Source organism: Eretmochelys imbricata, chromosome 10 (genome assembly GCF_965152235.1).
Source record: "Eretmochelys imbricata isolate rEreImb1 chromosome 10, rEreImb1.hap1, whole genome shotgun sequence".
Classification (NCBI taxonomy): Eukaryota; Metazoa; Chordata; order Testudines; family Cheloniidae; genus Eretmochelys; species Eretmochelys imbricata.
This window is the reverse complement of record NC_135581.1, coordinates 45,933,085-45,956,824: the sequence shown is the minus strand read 5'-3', so window position 1 is coordinate 45,956,824 and position 23,740 is coordinate 45,933,085. Positions and strand designations below refer to the sequence as shown.

At 46.2% G+C, this 23,740-nt stretch overlaps 1 protein-coding gene across 3 annotated transcripts; it reads left to right on the top strand.

The window, feature by feature from the left end:
- The first annotated feature begins 1,014 nt into the window (after positions 1–1,014).
- Positions 1,015–22,838, top strand: LOC144270817 (signal peptidase complex catalytic subunit SEC11A-like). Of its 3 annotated transcripts, none has more exons than XR_013347250.1 (7): positions 1,015–1,101; positions 3,034–3,143; positions 10,415–10,558; positions 14,146–14,265; positions 16,651–17,869; positions 22,129–22,186; positions 22,375–22,838. XR_013347250.1 is itself a non-coding variant. In XM_077827618.1 (6 exons), exons 1-6 carry the CDS (start codon positions 1,051–1,053, stop codon positions 22,423–22,425), a joined length of 534 nt encoding a protein of 177 aa, XP_077683744.1. In that variant the 5' UTR covers positions 1,015–1,050; the 3' UTR covers positions 22,426–22,838. The 3 variants fall into 3 exon arrangements, 1 of the variants encoding a protein (XP_077683744.1); XR_013347251.1 differs by having other exon boundaries at positions 15,148–17,869; XM_077827618.1 differs by lacking the exon at positions 16,651–17,869.
- Positions 22,839–23,740: the final 902 nt, after the last annotated feature.

The following is a 23,740-nucleotide window of genomic DNA, read 5'->3' as shown; positions in this document are numbered from 1 at the left end:
AGCCTATGTAGAGTAACAATAGCAGGGGTCACTCCCAAACCATCACATATCTATTTAATCTGCAGTGGCATTTGTGCCTTGCTATAATGTTTACTTCAAACTATTTCAAATAAAAGCATCCAAGAACATGCGGATAGGCTCCATTCTATTCTAAGCAGGGTGGGTAACCCAGTGCAAGGTACATGTGCCAGCTTGCCCCCCAGGCATTTCCTAACACATACTCTAGTGCAGGGGTTCTCAAATTTCATTGCACTGTGACTCCCTTCTGGCAACAAAAAATACTACATGATCCCAGGTGGCGGGGACGGAAACCTGAGCCCACCTGAGTCCCACTGCCCCAAAGCCCAGCCCCACCAGCCTGGGGGGTGTCAAAGCTGAAGCCCAAGGGCTTCAGCCCCAGGCAGGGGGCCTGTAACCTGAGCCATGCTGTCTAGGGCTGAAGCTCTTTGGCCCCGGGCAGTTGGGCTTTGACCCTGGGTCCCTGCAAGTCTAAGCCAGCCACGGTCACCCCATTAAAACAGAGTTGTGACCCACTTTGGGATCCCAACCGCATTTGAGATCATCTGCTCTAGTGCTTGCTTTCTCACCCCAGAGGCTTCTCATGGTCTCTTCTTTTGATGATGGGTTCCCTACAGCATGACTGAAGAGTTTTAGAAAAGTGATTGTTAAAGGCAGATGTTCTATCTAGTCTGCACTAGTTTACACCCCAAGCCTTAAAACTGCTATAGCGAATACCTTCAAGGGTGCAAGAGGGAAGAAAATAATTCTCATGTGTTTAGCTACCCCCTGTCTGGGGGTCTTGCACGTTTCTACCGTGAAAGTTCAGTTAGATGCTCCTGAGAGAGAAGGGGAGATGAAGGCGGGGGTCAGGGTTGGGTGATGAAGGGATGTGGGCGGGGCTGGAGGGGGGAGGTCGGGGTGATGATGGAGGCGGGGCCAGTGGCGGCAAAGCGCTTTGTGGGCGGGGTCTGGGGCAGCAGCAGCCGGAAGCGGGGCCGCAGACCGGAAGCGGAAGTGGCGCGCTGGCGGCCGGTGCCGGAGGCTCCCGCGATGCTCTCCCTGGACTTTCTGGACGATGTGCGGCGCATGAACAAGCGGCAGGTGAGGCCCCCAGCGCTGGGGCTGGCGTGGCCTGGCCGCTCCTGCTGCTCCCCCCTCCATCCCCCCGCGGAGCGCCCGGGCCTGGCGGGGCTCTGGTCTCTGGCCACGCGCAGCCTGCCCTGCAGGCCCGGACCAGGCGCCCGTGGGGAGCCCTGGCCTGGGGCGTCCTGTTGCCGCAGGCCGTGGAGCTGCCCAGCATGGCCCATGGGAGCCTGGCGGTCTGTGGGGGGAGTAAGAGCCGGCGCCTCCTCTTCCTTCCGGCCAGCGCCTCAGTCCGCCCGCCCACGGAGCTGAGCCGGGTGAGGGGCGTGGGGACGGGCTTTGGCTCGTGTGGCCGGTGAGGAACCGCAGTGACTAGCCTTGGAGCCCCCGACGCTCGTCCCCAGGCCTGAGCAGGTTGGCAGTGGCCCTGGGGGGTCGCACGGATTCGTTCTGAGTGTCGCTGTAGCGCGCTGCCCCCCTGCTCTGACTCCTTTGTCTATCGAGTGGCCCATTAGTGGAGGAGCATCCCGTTCTTGGGCTTCAGACCAGTGGCAGATTTAGAGTTAGTGGGGCCCTGTGCTCAGCTTCATTTTTGCCCCCCGCTCTCCCGGGACGCAGCCAAGAAAAAGAACATTCTCTATTATCTCCCCCCCCCCCCCATTCTTTTTTTCAGAAGTTTAAGGTTAACTATAAACTGTCTGTCCTCCTAATCATGCCAGACTCCAAGGGGAAGGTTTTTTAAAATATTTATTTTCTGATGATCAGAAATTGCTTTAAATTAAGATTAACCAAATCAATCCTCTGAATATTCTTGTTGGGTAGATAAGGAGTATATAGAAATCACTTCGCCACTCCTGAAAGGTAGCTACCTCTGTGATGGAACACAGCAGCTATTTAGCAGAGCCCCAAAAGACTACACCACAACTCAAGGGCCAAAGCTTAGACGAAAACATTGTATTAACTGACTCTGTGCCATGCTTTGGGAAATTCCAGATCAGAACCTTTTAGCTCAGGATTTAAATGCTCCAATTACCTAAATCTCTGTATGATTGCTTAAAAGTGGTATATATGCATCCTATAGTTCATGTTCATTAGTTATAAAGTGCCATACAGGATATGGCACTACACAAAAATATATTAAGCCTACATCCTTGTGCCAAAAGAGCTTACCGTCTGAGGCTAGCTTGTGATTGATTGTGCATTTATCTCTGAGTAACAGGCAGCATGCAGCTGTAGTGACCCATGACAAGCCCTGAGTGGCACTGAGTTGGACTCAGATTCTCACTGCTCTGCCCACAACTTTGGAGGGAAGTTATTTACTGCAGCCTTTGAAAGAGTGCAAATTCCCCCCACTTTCGTGCTTTGTCAGCTCTCCTGTCTGCTTGGGAGGAGAGCCGAAACATCGCCCATGCCCTGGCCGCTCCCCCCTGCGGTGGGCTGCGCCCAGCCGCCACTCACCAGGCAGCGGCGAGCAGCGTGACCATGGGCAGGAGGAGCAGGGGGCAGCCACGCAGCTGGAGAGAAGTGGCAGTTTCACCTCCAAAGCGTCGCTTCTCTCCGGCCAGCTGTGAGGCAACCCTGTACTCCTGCATCTTCTGGCGTGTGTTTGCAGCTCTCATCGCCACCCGCACCTCCCGCCTACTCCCCTGAGGCTGCGGGTGAGTCTCCCTCCCTCCCTGTTCTACTCCCCCCCACAGTTTCTGCCCCTGCAGTTCCCCCCATGGAGCGGGCTACCCAAGTGCCCGGCCCGCGAGACCCGAGCCAGGGCACATACTGTTTCACAGTAAATCCGCCACTGCTTCAGACCTAGCTCACTTACAAAGGCAGTACCTCATAGTCACTCACTTGTTGGAAATCTGTTTTCCTCGTTCTCCACAACATCACCCCTTATAAAGTTACTACACGTCCATGTTTGTGCTCCCTTAACCTAGTGTCTTTTTTTTATTGCAGCTGTATTATTGGGTGCTAAACTTTGGGATGATTGTCTCCTCAGCTTTAATGATCTGGAAGGGGCTAATGGTGGTTACAGGAAGTGAATGTCCCATTGTAGTGGTACTCAGGTAAAAATTGTTTGACTTTCAGATTTCTCATGAAGTGTGGCAAATGGGTCATGACATGGATCTGGCTTTGAGAGGAGGGGAGGCTGAATGTTTCCATTCAGGAAAGGAACACAGGTAATTCAGTCTTTATAGAATTTCAGCAACACTGGCTTAAAGATGGCTTGGCTGAGAAGTATTCATTCATATATTGTTTGAATGTCCAGCATCTCCTGTATATTTTTTAGCCAGACTTCCTTTTAGTCTAGTTCTTGTTCTTCCAGCCCACTGCTCCTCAGAGGAGTCCAAGAAGCCAGTGGATGCACGCCCCAGAGTTGCAGATCACCCACCACCACCGTTGAGCTTTCTTAGCCTGATGGAAGCCTGATGTCTGCTGGATGACAAGGAGGTCTTGTGACTTTGTGGGCCATGGAAGGAAGAGAGTGTAATGGCCTTATGGATGGGTTCAGTGCAGACATTCCAGGCCTAAGGGATAGCGTAGAAGTGAGCATGAAGATGTCTGGAAGAAGTGACGAAGGAGGGAGGTCACAGGTAAAGTAGAGGGGATGGGGGGGGGTCTATTGATTCTCAGCAAGATTGGGTTACCATTACAGCGGTGCATCTATTTATGTTATAAAGATTATCTTATCAAAAGGATAGCAACTTGAACTGAAACTAAATTGTGGAATACAACAGAAAATATAAATGCATTATTTTCCCCCGTCTTCATTGTTTTCCATCTTGCTGCTACATGTATATTTAAAGTACATGACGAGCTCTTAATGGCAGTGAAATTGATATCATGAGGAAGTCAATGTAACAGACAGACATTCAGCGGGGAAACTTATGATTGCTATGAGTATAACAAATGTGAACAGAATTGTTTAGTGTCTTGGCTTGCGATTGAATGTGTTGTGCTGCTTTCCTGTAACAAGGCTAGGAGTGTGCTGACCACTCTGTTCCATGCCCAGAGATCTATTTTCTGGTCATCTGATGAGCTGTAAGACTACTCGGCAAGTTGTCCTTCCCACTTCAGTAGCTCTTGCTGAACACTATGCATATGACTCAATGGGAAATTCTTTCACATAGCATCTTGCCTCTGTGTGAGCAAAGAAATGCAATAGGAAATGAGTGGGGCTGGTGTCGGCAAGTTATGACTTGAAGTAGCTTCCTGTTGCCGAAATTCCTGCAGGAGTGGCTATAAAATAGAATCTCAGAGTTACGAACACCAGAGTTATGAAGTGACCAGTCAACCAAGCACCTCATTTGAAATGGGAAGTATGCGATCAGGTGGCAGCAGAGACAAAACAAACAAATACAGCACAGTACTGTGTTAAACGTAAACTACTTAAAAAAAAAAAAGGGGGGGGGTTAAAGATTTCACAAAGTAAAGAAATTGTTTCTGTACTTGTTTCATTTGAATGAAGATGTTTAAAAGCAGCATTTTTCTTCTGTATCATAGTTTCAAAGCTGTATTAAGTCAATATTCAGTTGTAAATTTCTGAAAGAACAACCATGATGTAACCAGAGTTACGAACAATTCAGAGTTACGAACAACCTCCATTCCCGAGGTGTTCGTAACTGAGGTTCTACTGTACCTATTGCAGGTACTGGCTTCCCCAGAATGTACATGGACTGACTTCACAGGTCCAGGTCTCTGGGGACATTGGCTATGCAGCTTGTCATTGTTTTTCATCACGTCACTTTTGAAAACAAACTAGTGAAACTTCTATCTCTTACTGCTGATTCCTCAGAGTGCTGATGAGAGGCACTTCACCCACTTCCCATTGAGTAAGATGGGAGGCCATAAACTCACTTTCCCTTTTCAGTGAAATTATGTTATCTTCTGAGAAGCAACCTTTGCCTAGTATCTCCAGGTACGATGGGAATACATGCAGTGCTTGAAGTTCGTTTCCTTTTATTATGATTTTATTTGCAATTAAAAAGGTTAGGGGATGCTGTAATGTTCTGCCATTTACAAGAAAAAATTTGGGTAGGAGTGCTTGCAGTGAGATTGTTTGAGGAGACATGCTGAATCACAAGAACCGATCTCCAGCACAGGCTGTCTGGGAACTTGAGAGCCCTTCTATTTTGAGCGTAATGTGAATTCACAAAGGATGTGTCTAAACTGACCTTAAGGCCTGGTCTGCGCTACGAAGTTAAGTTGACGTAAGTTACCTTGCATTGACCTATTTGTGCACGTATCTACTATGCAAATTTTCTGGTCAACGTAAGCACGCTGTTTACTCATGCAGTAAAACCACCTCTGAGGTCAACACTGTGCAAGTGTAGATACTGCATGACCTGTGTTAACCCGAACAGTCCTCCAGCAGCTGTCCCACAATGCCCCATTCCCTGTGACAGTGACTGCTCTGGTCACAATTTTAAACTCCACTGGACAGGGCTAACAGAGACCAGAATCATCTCCTCCTTAAAACACCCTGCATATTTTTGAAATCCTTTTTGCTGATTGCCCACCTTGGCAAGCACACCTAGCAGCTCACCCTTGTGTGCAGGTGCCCAACTAACCGTGTCTGCTTCATGCACACAGAGGAGTACTAGATGTGCTCCTGCGTGGAGTAGAGGGGAAGTATTGGATCTCACAGGCCTGTGGGAAGAAGAGGCTGTGCAAGCACAGCTATGGACATCTACAGGCAGCTTGCATGGGGAACGCAGGCAAAAGGTACGACTGGAATCAGCAGCTGTGTGAAAGTTAAGGAATTTGCCAGGGATACCATGAGACCAGGGAGCACAATAGTGGACCAGGTGTTGTGTGGTAGATCTGCCGCTTCTTCAAAGACTGCATGCCATACCTGGCAGAGACCCCACCAGCACCCCGCACACCATTGCGGATACATTGGAGAAGTCTGAGACCGACCACAACTGTGCAAAGTGAGGATGACGATGCACAGCCAGGACTTTGGCCATGCTGCAAACCAGGAACTGCTTGAGACTCCGCCACAGTCCCTCCTGGCAAGTGTGGATGAGCCTGATGAAGGGAAAGGGAACTCGGATAAGTGTGTGCATACCTTTCCTTGCAATGTTTAAATGCAAGGACGGTGCCTGGCCCATCCCCAAGTTAAGAAGACAGGCAAAAGGAACAACTTTTCCTTCAAGAGGAGGTAGTGTTGTCATCTGTCTTTCATTCCCCGGTGGGTTAGATGGTGGGTGGGCCATGCAGCATGCTTTATGTGCATAGGGATGTCCCTTTTGTCCTCTGGAAAGATTTCAATGAAACTTTCATGGAGATACTCTGCAGTCTTCTCCCAAAGATTTCTAGGAATGGCTGCTTTATTCCTTCCTCCAAGGTAGGATACTTTCCCAAGTTGCTCTTCGATGAGATTGGCTTGTACCTTTGTAGTAAACAGGCTAGCAGAATATAGGCCAGTGTGGTTTTAGGATGCCATTAGCAGCTGTGTTCTCTGTGCCTTTGTGAGCCTTGGGTGAGATCAGCTAAAATTACCACTGCCTGTGGAAAATAGTGCCAGTGTTCAATACCATTGCCCTATGCCAGCAGTTCTCAAACTGTGGGTCGGGATCCCATTTTAATGGGGTCGCCAGGGCTGGTGTCAGACTTGTTGGGGCCCGGGGCTGAAGCCCAAGCCCCCTGCCTGGGGCCAAAGGCTTCCACCGTGGGTGGTGGGGCTCAGGTTGCCAGCCCCCCCTCCACACCTGGGCCTGAAGACCTTGGGCTTTGGCTCCCTGCCTGGGGCAGTGGCTTTGACTTTTCCCCACCCAGAGCATCGGGGCTTGGTCAGGCTCAGGCTTCGGTTCCCTGTCCTGGGGTCAGTGTAGTAATTTTTGTTGTCAGAAGGGGGTCGCGGTGCAATGAAGTTTGAGAACCCCTGCTCTATACTCATACTGATGGAATAGGGAATGAACTTTTATATCTTCATACAACAGAAGATTCTTCTCCCCACACCTGGTGATAATATTTACTGTGGCTGGGGCCGGAAAGTGGTGCTGTACCAAGGCGATCCAAAGCTGAAGTGTTAATAAGCATTTCTTAAGGGCTTATGTGAATAATGGATGTGCCTGTAAATCCAATGTCACATCTGTGTTTTTTATCAGTAGCTTCTGTCATGGCAGCCTTGAAGGATGTGCCCTCTACACCCGCAGAATGCCTGACCCCAAGGACGAGGTGAAAGAAGAGGACTATGGAGGACATGTCCAATGAAGTCCTACAAGCCAGTGTTGCATCAGACGAGGAACAAAAGGCTTGGAGGGCCAATATGAACAACAGCATGGAAAAGGACAGAGGACAGTAGGAAGGCCCAAGAGTCCCAGCAAGACAAGGAGTGGGAAAATACTCCAAGACATTATGGGTCTTCTCAGGAAGCAAATGCAAAGACTACTGGTCCGTAACTCCTGGACACTCCATCCTTTGCGGTCCCTGGAGAACTCCATGATTGCTGCTCCCTACACCCTCCAACATACCCATGGCATCATGAGGGCGCATGCCTACCACTGCCTGTGCCTACCACTCCACCCTGGGAGACAGCAGAGAAGACCACAGCCTCACATACTGACCTGCAAGAACAACGGCTGGTGTATGTGGGCCCACAATGAACTACATTTGTGCACTCAAGTGGACGTGTGTTTACTTAGTTTATAATTTTAAATTTTCACCCCTTTAAGTTAGGTTAAAAATCTGTATAACATTGCCTGTGGGGTGTTTTTGCACATTGATTTTCTGCACTATTTATTCCCATTCAAAGTTTTGTTTATGGAGAACCAAATTATCTTAGTTCACAAATGCAGAATGAATAGTGGTAGTCAAAGCAAACAATGTTTGTAAATGCAAACCAAGCACCACAGAACTCATAGCTTCAGTAAAATGAACAGTCATAGTTATAAATGTACAGCAAGCACTATGCAATTCTTTGCAGCACCCAAAGCTCCAGGCCCAGAGAACGCTTCCACACAAAACACTGCTGTAACTGACCACTAAAGTGAATTTTCAAAGCCTCCCTCAACTGCATACCTCCATGTTGTTGGGCTCTTCAAAGTCAGTAGACAGCCTGCTCTCCACTCTGATGGAAGCTTTTTTTCTCCCTTTGCCCCACAGATACTGTGCAGAACACAACTGGCAGCTATAATAATGGGTTTTCCATGAGAAAAATATCCCAATCTGTTGGGTAAACACCACCAGTGCCCCTTCAGTTGTCATTCTGCATCTGCTGAGATGGTAGTTGAATATTTCCTTGGTGCTGTCCCCATGCCCAGTGGACAGCTTCATGAGCCAGTGGAGCAAGGGATAGGCTGGGTTCCTCAGAATCACTGTTGGCATTTCAGTAGTGCCAAATGGTAATCCAATGGTCAAGAAAGAATGTCCTTGGTTGCAGTTTTTGCAAAAGTCCTGTTTTCGTCAAGATGGGAGAAATCATGCACCTTCTCTGACCAGCCCAAATTGATATCTGTGAAGCATCCCTGATGATCCACCAGCGCTTGCATAATCATAGAAAAGTAGCCCTTTCTGTTGCTGTACTCGGGGGCAAGGCGAGCTGGTACCAAAATAGGGATGTGCATGCCGTCTGCCGCCCCGGGCAGTTCAGGAATCCCATTGCTGCAGATCCATCCACTATGTCCTTCACAGTGCTGAGAGTCACCGTCCTGCATAGCAGGAGACTATTAATAGCCCTGCACACTTGCATCACAACAGCCCCCACTGGATTTCCCAATTCAAAAATGATTTCCCACTGACCAGTAGTAATCCAACATTGCAGGGCATGATTGCCACTCGCTTCTCTATTGTCAATGCAGCTCTCATTCTGTTGTCCATGCACTGGAGCTCTGGGATGAACTTGGCACGCGGATCCAAGAATGTGGCCTTGCATACCCAAAAGTTCTGCAGCTAATGCTCATTGTCCCAAAGCTGCATTAAGATGTGATCCCACCAGTCAGTGCTCATTTTGGGGGCCCAAAAGTTGCTCTCCACCATCTGTAGCTGCTCCATGAATGTCACCAACAACCTTGAACTATTCTTTGCAATGTCGCTCAGCAAACTGTTCTCAAAGAAATCCTCGTGTCCACCGTTGTTGCTGTACTTTCTGTGGGTCTGCAAGTACAGGAGAATCACACGTCTTGAGTTTGCAACATTTGGGAGAACAGTGCAGAGTTCTGCGGGCTCTGTGCTTCTGTCAGAGTGGGATTTTTTAAAAAGGTGAGAAAATTGTGGGATATGGATGACATTATGGGATGGAGAAAGTTGCATGCTGAAAACTTGACCCCTAGCTCCTGCAGATCCTTGGGTGAGTCATTACTATCCTACAACACATTGCAAAAATCCCCCAAAAGGCATTGCAGCAGATGGCACACTGGATACATACTTGTGGTGCACTGCATTGCACTTTGCACAAGTTTTCTGGGTGAATATGCGTAGCGCCAATGGAAGCAGCCAAGTATGCCCACACCAAAGCAATATGCTAATTTCAGCTACTGCATGCAGACAAAACTTGCATCAACCAAAGTCTGTAGCACAGACATGGCCGAAAATTTCCCACCATTGCAGTAGTCCTGGTGCAGCTCTAGCAGTGCGGGGAAACAAGTTGCTGGTGGCCACTAGTCTCTTTACCACTAAGAGTCAGTCTGGATACCAGAGAGCCTTGCCTGGTTGGCATGGTGGTGGTAAGGCTGATGGCTGCCAGTGGTGGGAAATCAAAGCAGAGTGTGGGTGAAACTGAAATATCTTGGCTTCAACTGCTTTCCTCAGGGACTCTTAGTTTTGAGGGGGGAGCGAGGGGGTAGACTATGGATACTTTGGGTGATGAGCCATAAGATATTACAATTACATTGTCTTGATATATAGGTGCATATCTTCATACCAGATTAACTGTGTTAAGTAACATATTGTATATTGATCATATCTTGTTTTATCATTAACATTCCCTTTTTTCCAAAATTATTTAAACATGACCTTAACACGGCGTGTGTACATTTGTAATGATTCATATTAACCTTTTGTTTTTTTGGGGTGAAGCTGTATGTTTTGTAGGGAAAGGAAGGGAGAAAGTCTCAAGAGAATAGAAAGAAAGGAGGGCCAAGTGGAGGAGAGGGGATGTAATTTAATGATCCTCTGTATATATTTGTCTTGATTGTCTTACAACTATGGGATTACTTTGTCTATATCAAAGCATCTCAGTGATTTCAATATTTTGATTGTTTTCCTCAGGGGCTCTTTCCTAAGGGAGGATTTCCTGGGGTTTACTTGAAACCATATAGATTTCAAACACTGATTCTAGTTTTTCAAATGTCCTTGTTTCCTAACTTCTATTTTCCTTGTCTTTCAATGGCAGCACGGAGACTGCTTTTTACAGAGGAGATCTCCTGTTCTTAACCAACCGAATTGAAGATCCCATCAGGGTGGGAGAAATTGTGGTCTTCAGGATAGAAGGAAGGGAAATTCCAGTAGTTCATCGAGTCTTGAAAATTCATGAAAAGTACGTATCGCGTCTGGGGTAATTGTATAGCAAATGTCTATAGCCATGTACCTTGGGCTGTGCTTATCTCAAAAAATAGTCTGGTTGGTAAGTGGATGGGAGACATCAAGGAAAGCCTGGGTTCTGGAGGAAGTGCTGTGAAGGCTCTTACCTCAACACTGACCCAGAGTGCCAGGAAATAGCATGCTGCTGGAAGGGTCTTCATCCAGGTGAATTACTGTCAGGTCCTGATAACTTGTGCTAAAGATCTCTTGCCATTTTTCACAAGTTGGGGATTAATCCTGGAGTCCTGACCAACTATGGGCAATTCTGCCTCCCTTAACTTCCTCTGCAACGTTACTGGAATACAATACTGTTCATTTCCTGTCCCATACTGCTGGATAGTGTTGATATTCTCTGTTATATAGCTGCTCTGTTCTGCCCCAAAGGTGATTGCATTTCAGTGGTCAGTGAAGTGACTTCTATATATTTAACGTTTTGGGATCCTTTAGATATAAGTAGTGTGTTTAATTTAAAATGTGTTGGTTTTTAATATGCCAATTCTCTTGTTCTCATTCTGGGACAGGGTATATCTACCTTAGGAAGGCCTGGTTACCTGGATTGTATCATTCCTTCTCTGTAAACCTTGAGCCAGAGTGAGTTTTGCATTTTGTTCTGAGGTGGGTGAGATGGTCATTCTGATTCGTTCCTTGAGCAAGTTCTGCAGTTCTGAGCCAGCTTCCAAGAAAACTCCATCCTGTGTTCATGAGACTCCCTCTTCCATGTTTCCAGTGGCATGTGGTGGTGGTCACACATGGGGGCAGTTCCTCAGCTAATTTGGGACAGTCCCGTAGAGGGATTTGAGACTCTTAAATTGGATCCTATATTCCATGGAGAGCCAAGGCAGAGAGTGGTGTCTAGAGGTGATGGGCTCCCAGTAGGTGGTGGTGCTACATTACAAATAACCTGGAGCTTTTATCAGGACTGATGGAGTCATTTCTAGACACAATGAATTGTAGTAATGGAGTGTAGAAGTCACATGTGCGAGGATTACCACAGCCAAATCACTTTGATAGATAGCGTGGCTTTTCACCTTCAGCCTCAACGCAATTCTAGTAGCTACAGCTATGTTGGTACCTAGAAACAGTGGGGTGTAGAATGACCCCAAAGTTGTGAATCATCTCAATATCTGGAGGGTAGGATGCTTCAATGGTGGGGGTGATGTTAGTCGTGATGAGTTCTACAAAGTGCTTCCCTCCCCACCAGCATGATCTGTCTTGCCAGACTTCAGTTTCAGCAAGCTGCTGTCCTTGGGCAGCCCCGCTTAACTCTCCTCTCAGGGTGGGTTCCAGATCTGCTAGTTAATAGGACCAGTCTCTTTGCTATTTATTTATTTATACACAAATCTTGATCAATAAAGAAAACCCATTGTGATATTTTTAGTCTCTTCTCAGAGTAGAACTGCACTTGGACATCCTGAATTTAAAAATAAAATAGGGAAATATGGAGGTCTTGGTGGTTCCAATGTCACATTGCATGTACAGTATTTTAAGATTAATCTGTGAAATTTACCCACATAAGAGACACTTCTCATACTTTTTCCTTTTGTTAATACATACTACTAGATTTTTGCACTGCCTTGACAGATAGTTGCTAGAAGAGAAAAAACCTGTAAGGTCATCCAGTCTCCTCCTGCATGCAACCAGTTCAGGTGTCGCTGAGGCTGAGATGTGGATTCTTTACGAAACTTTCCTCTTCCTTCCCAAACTTCCCATCCTTGGCTTTACCTCAGAGCTAAACTTTTTGTTAAAGAATTATATGAATCTGTTCAGCTGTTGCTGAGTGTTGAGATGGCCATGGATGAATGGACTATAGGCAAGGCCTTGTGCTTTGCATTCTGTGGAATCCACCGTCTTTCCCAGAATCTCAGGTTACATTTAGTATTAAATCTAGTCTTCCTGTTTGTAAAGATAACCTTTAAAGCCATGAGCAGTGTGAAGCAGAGCAGACAGCCTGAAGCAACAGGTCTGAGGTCTGACCTGCCACATTCATTTCAATGGGTGTTAACTCTGACATATAAAGATAACTGCTTAATTTTTGACATTTCTGCCATCACCAGCAGCGAGTTTGAGTATTTACCCTAGACTTAAGCTGCCTCCTGTTTCTCCCTGGATACCAAAACGCTCAGCTGTTCTCTACCCAGTGGCCAAAACCTCTAGCTTCCTGATTTACAATTTCTATTGTGTAGTAATGGGCTGTCCGTATGAGACTCTGTAGCCTATTGAAAACCAAAAATGCGCAGATTCATATTTTCCTCTGACTCCAGATCAAATCTCCTTTGTTTATAAAGCAAAGTGTGTTCTACCCATCAGCCCTACAAAGTGCTTCTGGACTAAGAACTAAACTGGATTCATTCTCTACCTCCAGAGGTAAAGATTCTGCTGTCAGAATTTACTTAACAGTTCTGTCACTTTGTGAGACAGGTTAGAATCCAGTTTCCCCCTCCCAGAGCTTGGGGACTCTGCAGGGCTAATAAGGATGAGAAGGAGTGGCAACTTATGTTTGGCACTCAGGTCACCTGCTTATTCTGATAGCTAGTATCTCCAGGGTTCAGATCTGCACTGCAAGAAGAAGCCACTGTTGCATAATCCTTTTGCATCCGATGAAGTGAGCTGTAGCTCATGAAAGCTTATGCTCAAATAAATTGGTTAGTCTCTAAGGTGCCACAAGTACTCCTTTTCTTTTTGCGAATCCTTTTTGAGAGTAGCAGACCTGCACTGTACACTCCTGTTTTGACGTTCTCACTTGTTGCTGAATTGCAACAATAAGCTGTCTGAGGCAGGCTTCATGTACTGTACCTATGACAAGGCCGTCCTTACCTAAGACACTTTAAGGACACTCTTGCGGCTACTCCAATGCAGCTGACTCTGCGTTCCTCTTGGACTTTCTTCTTATTGGCTGCAGACAGTGTCAGAGTACCCGTAGGCTCGAGTGCAGTGGAGGGAGTGAACACAATGAAAAGCTTCCACGTCCTTTCCTGCAGACAATTGATTTGACAGTAGGCCTGCAGACTGGGAAGCTCATGACATGCTGAACCAAGCTATAAGAGCAGCTCCAGTTGGCACATGCTTTCAAGGGACCATTCACAAGTGACTGGAATGCGCCAAAGCCCAGTTGGTAGCACCATTTTGTGGATGCCACTTGGAAATATGCATCACTTGGGAGCTCTAGAAAGGTGGAAGGAAGTATCAGGAGACACTGCAGGTGGAAAGGGAGGCAAAAAGGATCAGAAGCAGGAGAGAGAATTACCAAGAGAGAAGCAATCACACATCCCATCAGTGCCATCCAGAAACTCCTAGGAAAGAACATCAATGTTTTGGAATTAGTGGGGGCAGGAGCGCGCTCTCTCTCTCATGTTTTAAATGTTTCTAAATATTTAATCTGCCCTTCCAAAAATGCTTTGAAGGGGGAGGGCTCCTCTTGGCTGGGACCTCTGACAAACCTGTGGGTTTGAAATGTTTGTATATCTTAGTCCCTGCAGTCATTGTGCTTGCTTAGAATATCTGTTAGTGGCTCATCTGTGACCTGTGGTCTCTTTTCTTTGTAAGGCAAAATGGAGACATCAAATTTTTGACAAAGGGAGACAGTAATGTTGTTGATGACAGAGGGCTGTACAAACAAGGGCAGCACTGGCTGGAGAAGAAAGACGTGGTGGGGCGAGCAAGAGGGTAAGTAAAGCTATCCAGCAGAGGAGGGTGTGCTCTGACCAGTGCTTGTCTCCAGTGTGAACTGGAAAATGCTTTTCTTCTGTTGAGCTCTTCCCTGTTGGAGTTTCTGATTAAAGTGGTGTGTGAGCAGGTAATGTGTGGAATTGAGTAACAAAGGCAAGTTCACTTCTTGGCTTGCCTTGACCAAAGGTAGCCATGTGTGAACTGTCCTCCAGGATTCTGCTCATTTCCTGTCTTGGAGGTGGATGAGTTGTCATGTAGCCCCTTCTGGAACTCGATTAAAGCTGATCTGCAGTGGGAGTGTACCCTTTCACTGCTTTTATAATGGATAAAGAAGGCTGGAAAGGCTTTTTACATTCAAAATTCAGGTCTTGCCTGCCTGGTGACTTGGGACCTGGTGCAGTTTTGGCACAAATGCTAAGACAATGAAAGTTCAGCAACTGAAGATGGCGGGGATTTTTTAGTCAGACTGCTTAAAGTTAATGTCTGTTTAACTCTACGGCTTAATGAACAGTTGGGAGAAAGGCCATCTCTGCTAAAGGTTCAATGCTTCTTTCAGTTAAGGTACAAGAGCTCAAGAAACATCCCTGAGAGCCCAAAGACATTCCCAGAAAAACTAGGGATCCATAAACTGAATATTTTTGATAATTACAATAGAAAGCTTTCAGGCTTCTTTTACCCACCATAAAGAATCAAGTAAAGGCACAAGCTTAACGTTTAAAAAGAAACAAAAGAAAATCACTTTCAAGTTAATGTCGGTAGTACTTGGATGAAAATTTTCAAAGAGGAGTAGAAAAACTATCTTTTGATTGGAGTTGAAGATCAAAATAGCTTAACGACTTGTTGATGCTAAATACTAAAAAGGCTTTTTGTTGCTTTCAGGAAAAGCATACGCTGAACTGGTGTATTGAAGAGTGTTTATATTTTCCTATCAAATTAATCAATTTAGGTTGATTAAAAGAAATGATTGGCTGACTGAACTTTGGAAGGCATAATTAAGGCTAAGATTTAGTCATGGGTATTTTTAGTAGAAGTCATGGACAGATCATGGGCAATAAACAAACATTCACGGCCTGTGACCTGTCCATGGCTTTCACTATAAATACCCCTGACTCAAACTTCACAGCTCCTGGGGCCCTGGGACACCGCTGATCTGGGGGAGTTATGGGGCCAACAGCTGGCCCCTGCTCTGGCGGTGGGGGCTGACTGCCTCCCACCACTTGCTTCTATGTGGCCCTTGGGAACCACTGCTCCCACGGCCTCCGGGGTGGCCCTTGGGACTGCTGCTGCTCCAGTGCCCCCAGTGCTGCCCCAGCAGCCATCTGAGCAGTTGGCTCCAGGGCCACACCAGCAGTGGCCGGTGATGCTGGCTCCAGGGCCACCCCGGGGTCTGTGCCAACAGCGGCCGGTGTGTCGGATCATCCCGGGGCCAGCTGTAAGTGCTAAACTTTACCTGAATGTTCACTTCAACTGTCTGGCAGATTGGAGTCCATTGTCCTCAGATCCCTGCCTTACCTGGATAATTGTCCCTTATAGAGCCAGTCTAAATATTAAAGTATGCACAGCCCGCAGCACAGGCCTTAGGCTTCACTTCTCCTACAGCTGGACCCAGATGGTGACCTGAAGAGCTAGTTAAAGTTTGGGTGTCCCCCAAAGAATCTCCTTGCTAGAGCTCTAAAATCTTCAGTCCTGTCTTTTGTGTCCTAGGGGACAATAGGGGCGGAAAATTCATTTCACAGGCCCACCCCAAAATGGCAAACGCTGGCTCTACTTCTGGTGTCAAATCTATGTAGAGTCCATCTGTCTCAAAACTTCCTGGTGTCTTAGACTCACTTCATAGTAGTGTAATGTTACACTCCATATGTTTTATGGAAATATGCTTGAGTGTGAATATGATGTAACTGGAATATGCTTTATGCAAAAGGTCTCTTGTAAGGTATCATAACAAAGGTTATAACCTACTGAATATATTCCTCCCATTTGTATGTATGTATCATTCTTGTATCTGAAGCTAGAAATATGAAGTACAACTCTGAGGCCCTGTTGTAATTATGCGAAGTGTGGGCCATGAATGGTGGTTTAGAATCTTGATGGCTTCCATTGACTAGGACAATTGGTTGTAAATGGCTCTGTTTACTTACCAACCTTCTTGTGTACCTGTGGGCCAGCCCAGGAAGAATGGAAGCTGGGGTCTCACAGGTCATGTGATCATGTCACCTGACACTGGAATCCATCTTAAATCTGGTATTTCCCAAAGGGGGGGACCAAGAGAGACAAAAGATTCCCGCCTTGTGCCAAAGCTATAAAAGGGGGTGGAATAGAACAAAGGGGGCTGCCAGTCATGAGAACACCCCGTCATGAGAACACCCCTGCTTTCCACCTAAGATGTCTGCCGAAACTAACAAGGACTGTACCAGAGGAAAGGAATGGGCCAAGACTAGGAAGGAGTCTAGTCTGTGAAGGATGCTTATTGGAACTTTTCTGAGGGTGAGATTTTACCTGTAATCAGTTTAATGTATTAGGCTTAGACTTGCATGTTTTTGCTTTATTTTGCTTGGTGACTTACTGTGTTCCATCTGTTATTATTTGAAACCAATTCAATCCTACTTTTTATACTTAATAAAATCACTTTTGTTTATTAATGAACCCAGAGTAAGTGATTAATACCTGGGGGAGCAAACAGCTGGGCATATCTGTCCAATAGTGTTATAGAGGGTGGAGAATTTGAGTTTACCTTGTATAAGCTTTATACAGAGTAAAATGGATTTATTTGGGGTTTGGATCCCATTGGGAGCTGGGTGTCTGGGTGCGGGAGTTAAGTGACTTGTTGAGCAGTTTTTAGTTAGTCTGCAGCTTTAGGGGCGTGGACAAGACTTGGGTCTGTGTAGCAGCAGGCTAGCAGGGAAAATAGGCTCAGAGGTAATCTCAGCATGTCAGGTGACAGTCCCAAGGAGGTCTCTGTGACCGAACCCATCACAGTGATGTAGTTGAACAGGATATGTGCACAGCTGATTGCTTTGAGACACTGGTAGTGATTTTAAGTGAGTTTTAAGTGTGGTGGCTGGAGAACAGACAAAGTGGTTACTGGTTTGTTGTTTTCTGTTCCTTTATTTTGGGAAAGGGAAGTAGGAACAGAAAAATGAGTGAAAGCAGTGAAGCGATTGCAAAGTTGGAACTTTTTAGGCTGCAAGCTGCAGAAAAGAAGAGGGAGCACCAAGATTATTGCAACTGAAAGAACTGGAGATAAAAGAAAGAGGTAGCAAGCTCAGGAGAAGGAAAGAGAGAGGCAGCTAGCCCTGGGGGAGTTAAAAGACAAAGAAATTGAGGCCCAGAGACCTGCCGAAATTGAAACCCAGAAGCATGTAATGGAGAGGAAGAGACAAAACCTTCGGCAGCTAGCTCCACTTTCCCAAAAATCCACAAATGGGAACGGTTATGCCTGCAATATGAGGAATCCAGTGATATTGCCAAATATTTCATCGCATCTGAGAGACTGTGCACTCTCCATGCAATTCCTGAGGATCAAAAAATGACTACTTTGATTGCAAAATTGATTGAGAGAGTTCTGGACATAAGATGCCTATTGCTGATGCTTCAAACTGAGGTAAATTTAAGCAAGTGGTTTTGAAACATTTTCAGATTACACCTGAAACCTACAGGGTAAAATTCAAGAGTCTTAAGAGGGGATCTGGAGTAAGTAATGTGCCCTATGTAGATGAAATGAGAGATTTGTTAGACAAGTGGATGAGGGGAAAAGGCATTACAAGCTTTGAAGAAATGTGTGATTTGGTTACTCAAGAACAGTTCCTGAATATGGGCAGTGATGATGTAAAACAGTATTTGTGGGACAAAAAGGTGGATGCAGTGGGGGAATTAGCTGGGTTTGCAGACTCTTATGAGCAATCACAAGCTGCAATTAAACACAAGCCACTGACAGAGGGGTAGAGGGTTAGTGGAAAACAGAATCACCGTTTTACCCCTGGGAAAAAGGAGGCGGGGCGTTCACCTCCCCATTCCCCTGTTACTCGTCCCAAGTCTCCTGTACAAGCAGAGGAGCCCAGAAGGTGCTATCATTGTAAGTTGACTGAGCACCTGAGGAATAAGTGTCCTTGGCTGAGTGGAAACAGGCAGCAGGTAACACATGAAGCTGCTGCTTCTCAGAGCACAGGGGTATCCCAGGCTACTGCCTCTTTCCACACAGGATTTGTAAAGGTTGCTTCTACACAACCAAGCAGTGAGCATATGCATGCTGTTAAGCTTAATGGCACAGTGCTCCAAGGTTGGAGGGACACTGGTGTAGAGATTTCTGTGGTCAGGAGAGACCTGATCCAGGAGAAGGATTTGTTACCAGGAAAAATGGCAGAATTAGAATTGGTGGGAGGTTATAAGGTCCTTGCACCTTTGGTTAAGATACACATGGAAACTGGTGATTTGCGGGCTGCACTAACTGTTGCAGCGGTGGCACACAATTTTGCACCGTTTCTACTAGGGAATGATTTTTTTGATGTGGCAGAATCAGTCCCAGGGTTTCATAGATTCATAGATATTTAGGTCAGAAGGGACCATTATGATCATCTAGTCTGACCTCCTGCACAACGCAGGCCACAGAATTTCACCCACCACTCCTGCGAAAAACCTCTCACCTATGTCTGAGCTATTGAAGTCCTCAAATCGTGGTTTAAAGACTTCAAGGAGCAGAGAATCCTCCAGCAAGTGACCCGTGCCCCATGCTACAGAGGAAGGTGAAAAACCTCCAGGGCTTCTTCCAATCTGCCCTGGAGGAAAATTCCTTCCCGACCCCAAATATGACGATCAGCTAAACCCTGAGCATATGGGCAAGATTCACCAGCCAGATACTACAGAAAATTCTTTCCTGGGTAACTCAGATCCCACCCCATCTAATATCCCATCACAGGCCATTGGGCCTGTTTACCATGAATATTTAATTACCAAAACCATGTTATCCCATCATACCATCTCCTCCGTAAACTTATTGAGTTTAATGTTAAAGCTAGATAGATCTTTTTAGGTTCGTTAGCAGCAAGAAGGAATCTTGTGCTGAAGGCCCCAGAGGGGAGGGTGAAGTCACATGTGCTGCTGGGAAAATAGGAGAGTCTCTCTTTAATTCCTCAGTAGCAGTGGAAAATGGGCCATTGGGGGCAGGGATGGTTGAGGCCAGTTCCTGTAGCCCTGGTGCTCAAGGCAGGACCCTGCAGGAGGGGGTGGGTAGAGCCAGCGCCTGTCCTGTGATCATCTCCCTGGGGGAGGGTAATGTAGCTGGAAGCAAGCTCGACCTGAGTGAAAGGGGGCGGATTTTCCTGGCCGATGGAAGGGTCTGTCATGGCTGGTGGGCTCACAGCTACAGCTGGGTCAGAGTCACCTTCCCTTTTGGGGGACACAGGAGAGTCCACCCAGCTGACCTTTTGGGAACAGAGAGTGGAGTGACTGGGGGGATCTTACCAATCCAAAGCACTCCATTGAAGGATGCTGTTCCTGCTACGCTTGCAAGACATAACATTGTCTCTTCAAGGCAGGAGGAAGTTGCATTTGGGAAGCTTCACAAGCAGATGGGGCCCGACACAAAGAGATTCTAGAGGGAGGGGCCGAGGGCAGGCATGGTTGCAGTGCACCCTTTCCTTGCCAAAACCCCACACACACACCTGAATTGAGAGCCTTCTCCAAAGAGACAGGAGAATCTGTATCTGAACGCCTACTATGGTACACAAAGGAATTGAAAAATGCAGACTGGGTGAACAGAGTCTGTCTGCCATAAAGTGGCTGGTTATCTTGTATCTCTTGTTACTCCACCTATGGGTCAGGACGAAGGAGTTAATACTAATGGTAAACCCTTCGAAGATGTGTGACATACCTAATTTTTGGGAAAAACTTCTGTACGTGCTAGGGATGGTGACAAGACAGTCCCACAAGCACGTTACTTTTCAGCTTATACCTGTAAACAGGCTGGAAGCTTGGCACAGCAGCAAAAGCATAACAGGCCTACGCTACTGTGTATAAGGGGAAACTGAGGCACACTGCCTCATGGCATTGGTGCCTAAATGCCAAGACACCTACACTTTCAGAGATACTGCTACCTGCATTCTGTTAGCAATCCTACACCCCAACGTGTTTTCAGGCACCCGGGGACCAGGAACCCCAAATCTTGCTAGGATACCTCTGAATGACATCAAGTTGCAAAGCTATAAAAGGGGGCGTGACCAGAGACGAACAGGGATTTTAAATGTACTGCCTCCGCCATGGGCAGTGTCCAGGTCTCTGGCAGAACATTGAGGAGGAGGGTGTGACGTTGCACTCCATATGCCCTCCACAAGTAGTGCGTCCCTTTGTATATCGAGGAGTACTTTCATTGTGAACAGGGTACTGATAACCACGTCACTCAGCTCACAGTGCAAGTGGCGTGGGTTGTTTCTGATATAACTAACTTGGTGTGCACCACACATCCGCTTTTGTTGCTTTAGGTACAGATTTGCCCATGTGTATGCAGCGAAGTGGGAATTTGCAGGATTATACAATTATTTAGGTTGATCAAAGCTCAGGCTTCAAAAGAACCCAACCAAATGAGGTGAATGGGCTACACTGGAGCAGATGAAATTCATTGTTGACAAATGCCAAGTAATGTGCATAACGAGGAATAATCTGAATTACTCCTATGCCCTGTTGGGTTCTAAAATAGCCAGCTGCTAAGAGAAAAGTCCTGTGCATCATTGCGGGCAGTTCAGGGAAGATCTCTGCTCAATGGACAGCAGCAGTCAGAGAAGCAAATGTATGGGGATGGGAGTAACAATGAAGATCTTCTAATGCAGCAGTTCTCAAACTGTGGGTTGGGACTCCTTTTTAATGGGGTCGGTAGGACTTGCTGTGGCCCAAGCCCCGTGCTGAAGCCAAAGCCCAAGGGCTTCAGCCCTGAGTGGCAGGACACAGGTTACAGACCCCCAACTGAGACCGAAGCCCTTGGGCTTCGGCTTTGGCCCCCCTGCCCAGGGCAGTAGGGCTCAGGCTTAGGTTTTGGCCCTCCCGCCTGGGGCTGCTGGACTCAAGCAGGCTCAGGCTTCGGTCCCCCTTCCTGGGGTCATGTAGTAATTTTTGTTGTCAGAAGGGGGTCGCAGTGCAATGTAGTTTGAGAGCCTGTGTTCTAATGACATTATAGAATGTGGACCACTGATTTCTATCACAATGGGGAAAGCGGAAATAGAGGGGCTTCAGAAAGCAACCAGAATGGTTAGAAGCTTGGAAAAACTCCAATATGAAGAGACTGCAGAGATTGTGGTTGCTTACCTTAGCATAAGAGAATAAGAAGGGGCATGATAGTTATACGAAATGATGAATGCTATAGAGAAAGTAGAAGAGGAACTCTGTCTTCCTGTCTCATGATACAAGAACACAGGGACATGCAGTGAAACTGAGAGGCTGTAAACTTGAAACTGAAGAAAAAATCTCTTTTAGCACTGCATAATTAGCTGGAGAAACTGATTGCCCCAACATATCACTGAGGCCAGGAGCTCACAGGATTCAAAAAATGTTGGAGATTTATGGACAACAAGAATATCCCAAGTTATAATACCAGGGATTTAAAACAAAAACCAAGAATTTAGGAAGGGAGGAAACTTGACTGCTTCAGAGCCTAACCCAGCCTCTTATCTAAAGAGGGTTAAGGGGGAAGCTTTCCCTAGGGGAGGCTTTGCATCTTCCACTGAAGCAACTGTTCATAGAGAGTATCCTGTGCTTCATGGAGCGCTCCTGTCTTCCAGTCTGGCAATTTCTTTGTACGTATTTCAGGGCACAACCTAGCCTGTGAAATCTTCAGTGGAAACTGTCTGAAATAAGTGATTTTTTTCTCTCTTGTAGATTTGTCCCCTATATTGGAATTGTGACTATTTTAATGAACGAGTACCCAAAATTTAAGGTATGACATATTTATTTTTGTCACATTACACTAGGAAATGATTTTCTTGTTGGTTTGCTGGGGAAGCTTCTACACACACAAGCTAAACTGTACTTAGTGGCTGCTCTTCTAAGCATGTTTATTGTTACGGTTAGTCTGTAGAGCTGGACGCACATTCTGACTCGTGATTCTGTTGCTTTGTTTTTCAGTATGCCGTCCTCTTTTTACTGGGCTTATTTGTGCTGGTCCATCGAGAGTAGTCCTGTTGCAGTGAAGTTCCTAGTGAAGATGCCATGCTTTTTGTAACCAAGAGTTTTGAGTAGAGAATGGCCTGATGTGTGGTGAGAAGGGAAAATGTACATTTCAATGCTTCTTAGCAGTTTGGGTTTGTTTTTTTACTGTGTAAGGAAGAATGTTAATCACAGTATTTCCAATGGCTTGTCACATTTTAGCCTTTTCGTACATCGGTGTGTTTTTGTATTAAAAGTCTAAGCCAAATGTTGTGTTTTGTATTTTGAAGCTGAGCTTCATTTCTGAAGTGCCTGCACAAATGTTCTCTCGGTCGGTGCTGCTCCTGGCTGCAAATAACCCCCTCCAGTTTGTAGTTTGACCCATTGAGGTGACAGGGTCTTTTTTCAAAACACGAATAAAAGATTTTGCGTATCCTCTAAAACAGTCCCTGCCATGTTCTTGTTTTAAAAACGGCTGGATGCAAATTCTTCCAAGGTCTCATTGGAAAGGCCCAGGAATTTGGTGTTGTACAGGTTCTTAAAGAATGTCTTAGGAATTAAACTATCCTTTGTTTATATGTTGCAGTAAAATAGCAGCTGTCACTTTAACTTTCTTTTGATGGGGTAAACCGTTCATATCTTTGGATATCTTAAAATCCTGTTGAAATAATGTGTGTGTCTTGGACGGTGGGTAGGGGCTGCTTCATCCCCCGCTGGAATGGAACCACCACTGTGGAGGACCACGGTGGCTGCTCAGCAGTGCACAATGGTGCTACTCAGAGGAACTTGGATAAGAAAATAAGAGCGGCCACACTGGGTCAGACCAAAGGTCCATCTATCCCAGTATCCTGTCTTCCGACAGTGGCAAATGCCAGGTGCCCCAGAGGAATGAACAGAACGGGTAATCATGCAGTGATCCATCCCCTGTCGTCCACTCCCAGCTTCTGGCAAACAGAGGCTAGGGACACCATCCCTGCCTATCCTGGCTCTACCCTCCATGAATTTATATAGTTCTTTTTTGAACCCTGTTATAGTCTTGGCCTTCACAACATCCTCTGGCAAAGAGCTCCACAGACTGACTGTTCGTTATGTGAAAAAATACTTCCTTTTGTTTTTTTAAACCTGACCCCCTAGTTCTTGTGTTATCAGAAAGAGTAAATCACACTTCCTTATTTACTTTCTCCACATCAGTCATGATTTAAAAGACCTCTATCATATCCCCCCTTTGTCATCTTTTTTCCAAGCTGAAAAGTCCCAGTCTTATTAATCTCTCCTCATATGGCAACCGTTCCAAACCCCTAATCATTTTTGTTGCCCTTTTCTGAACCTTTTCCAATGCCAATAT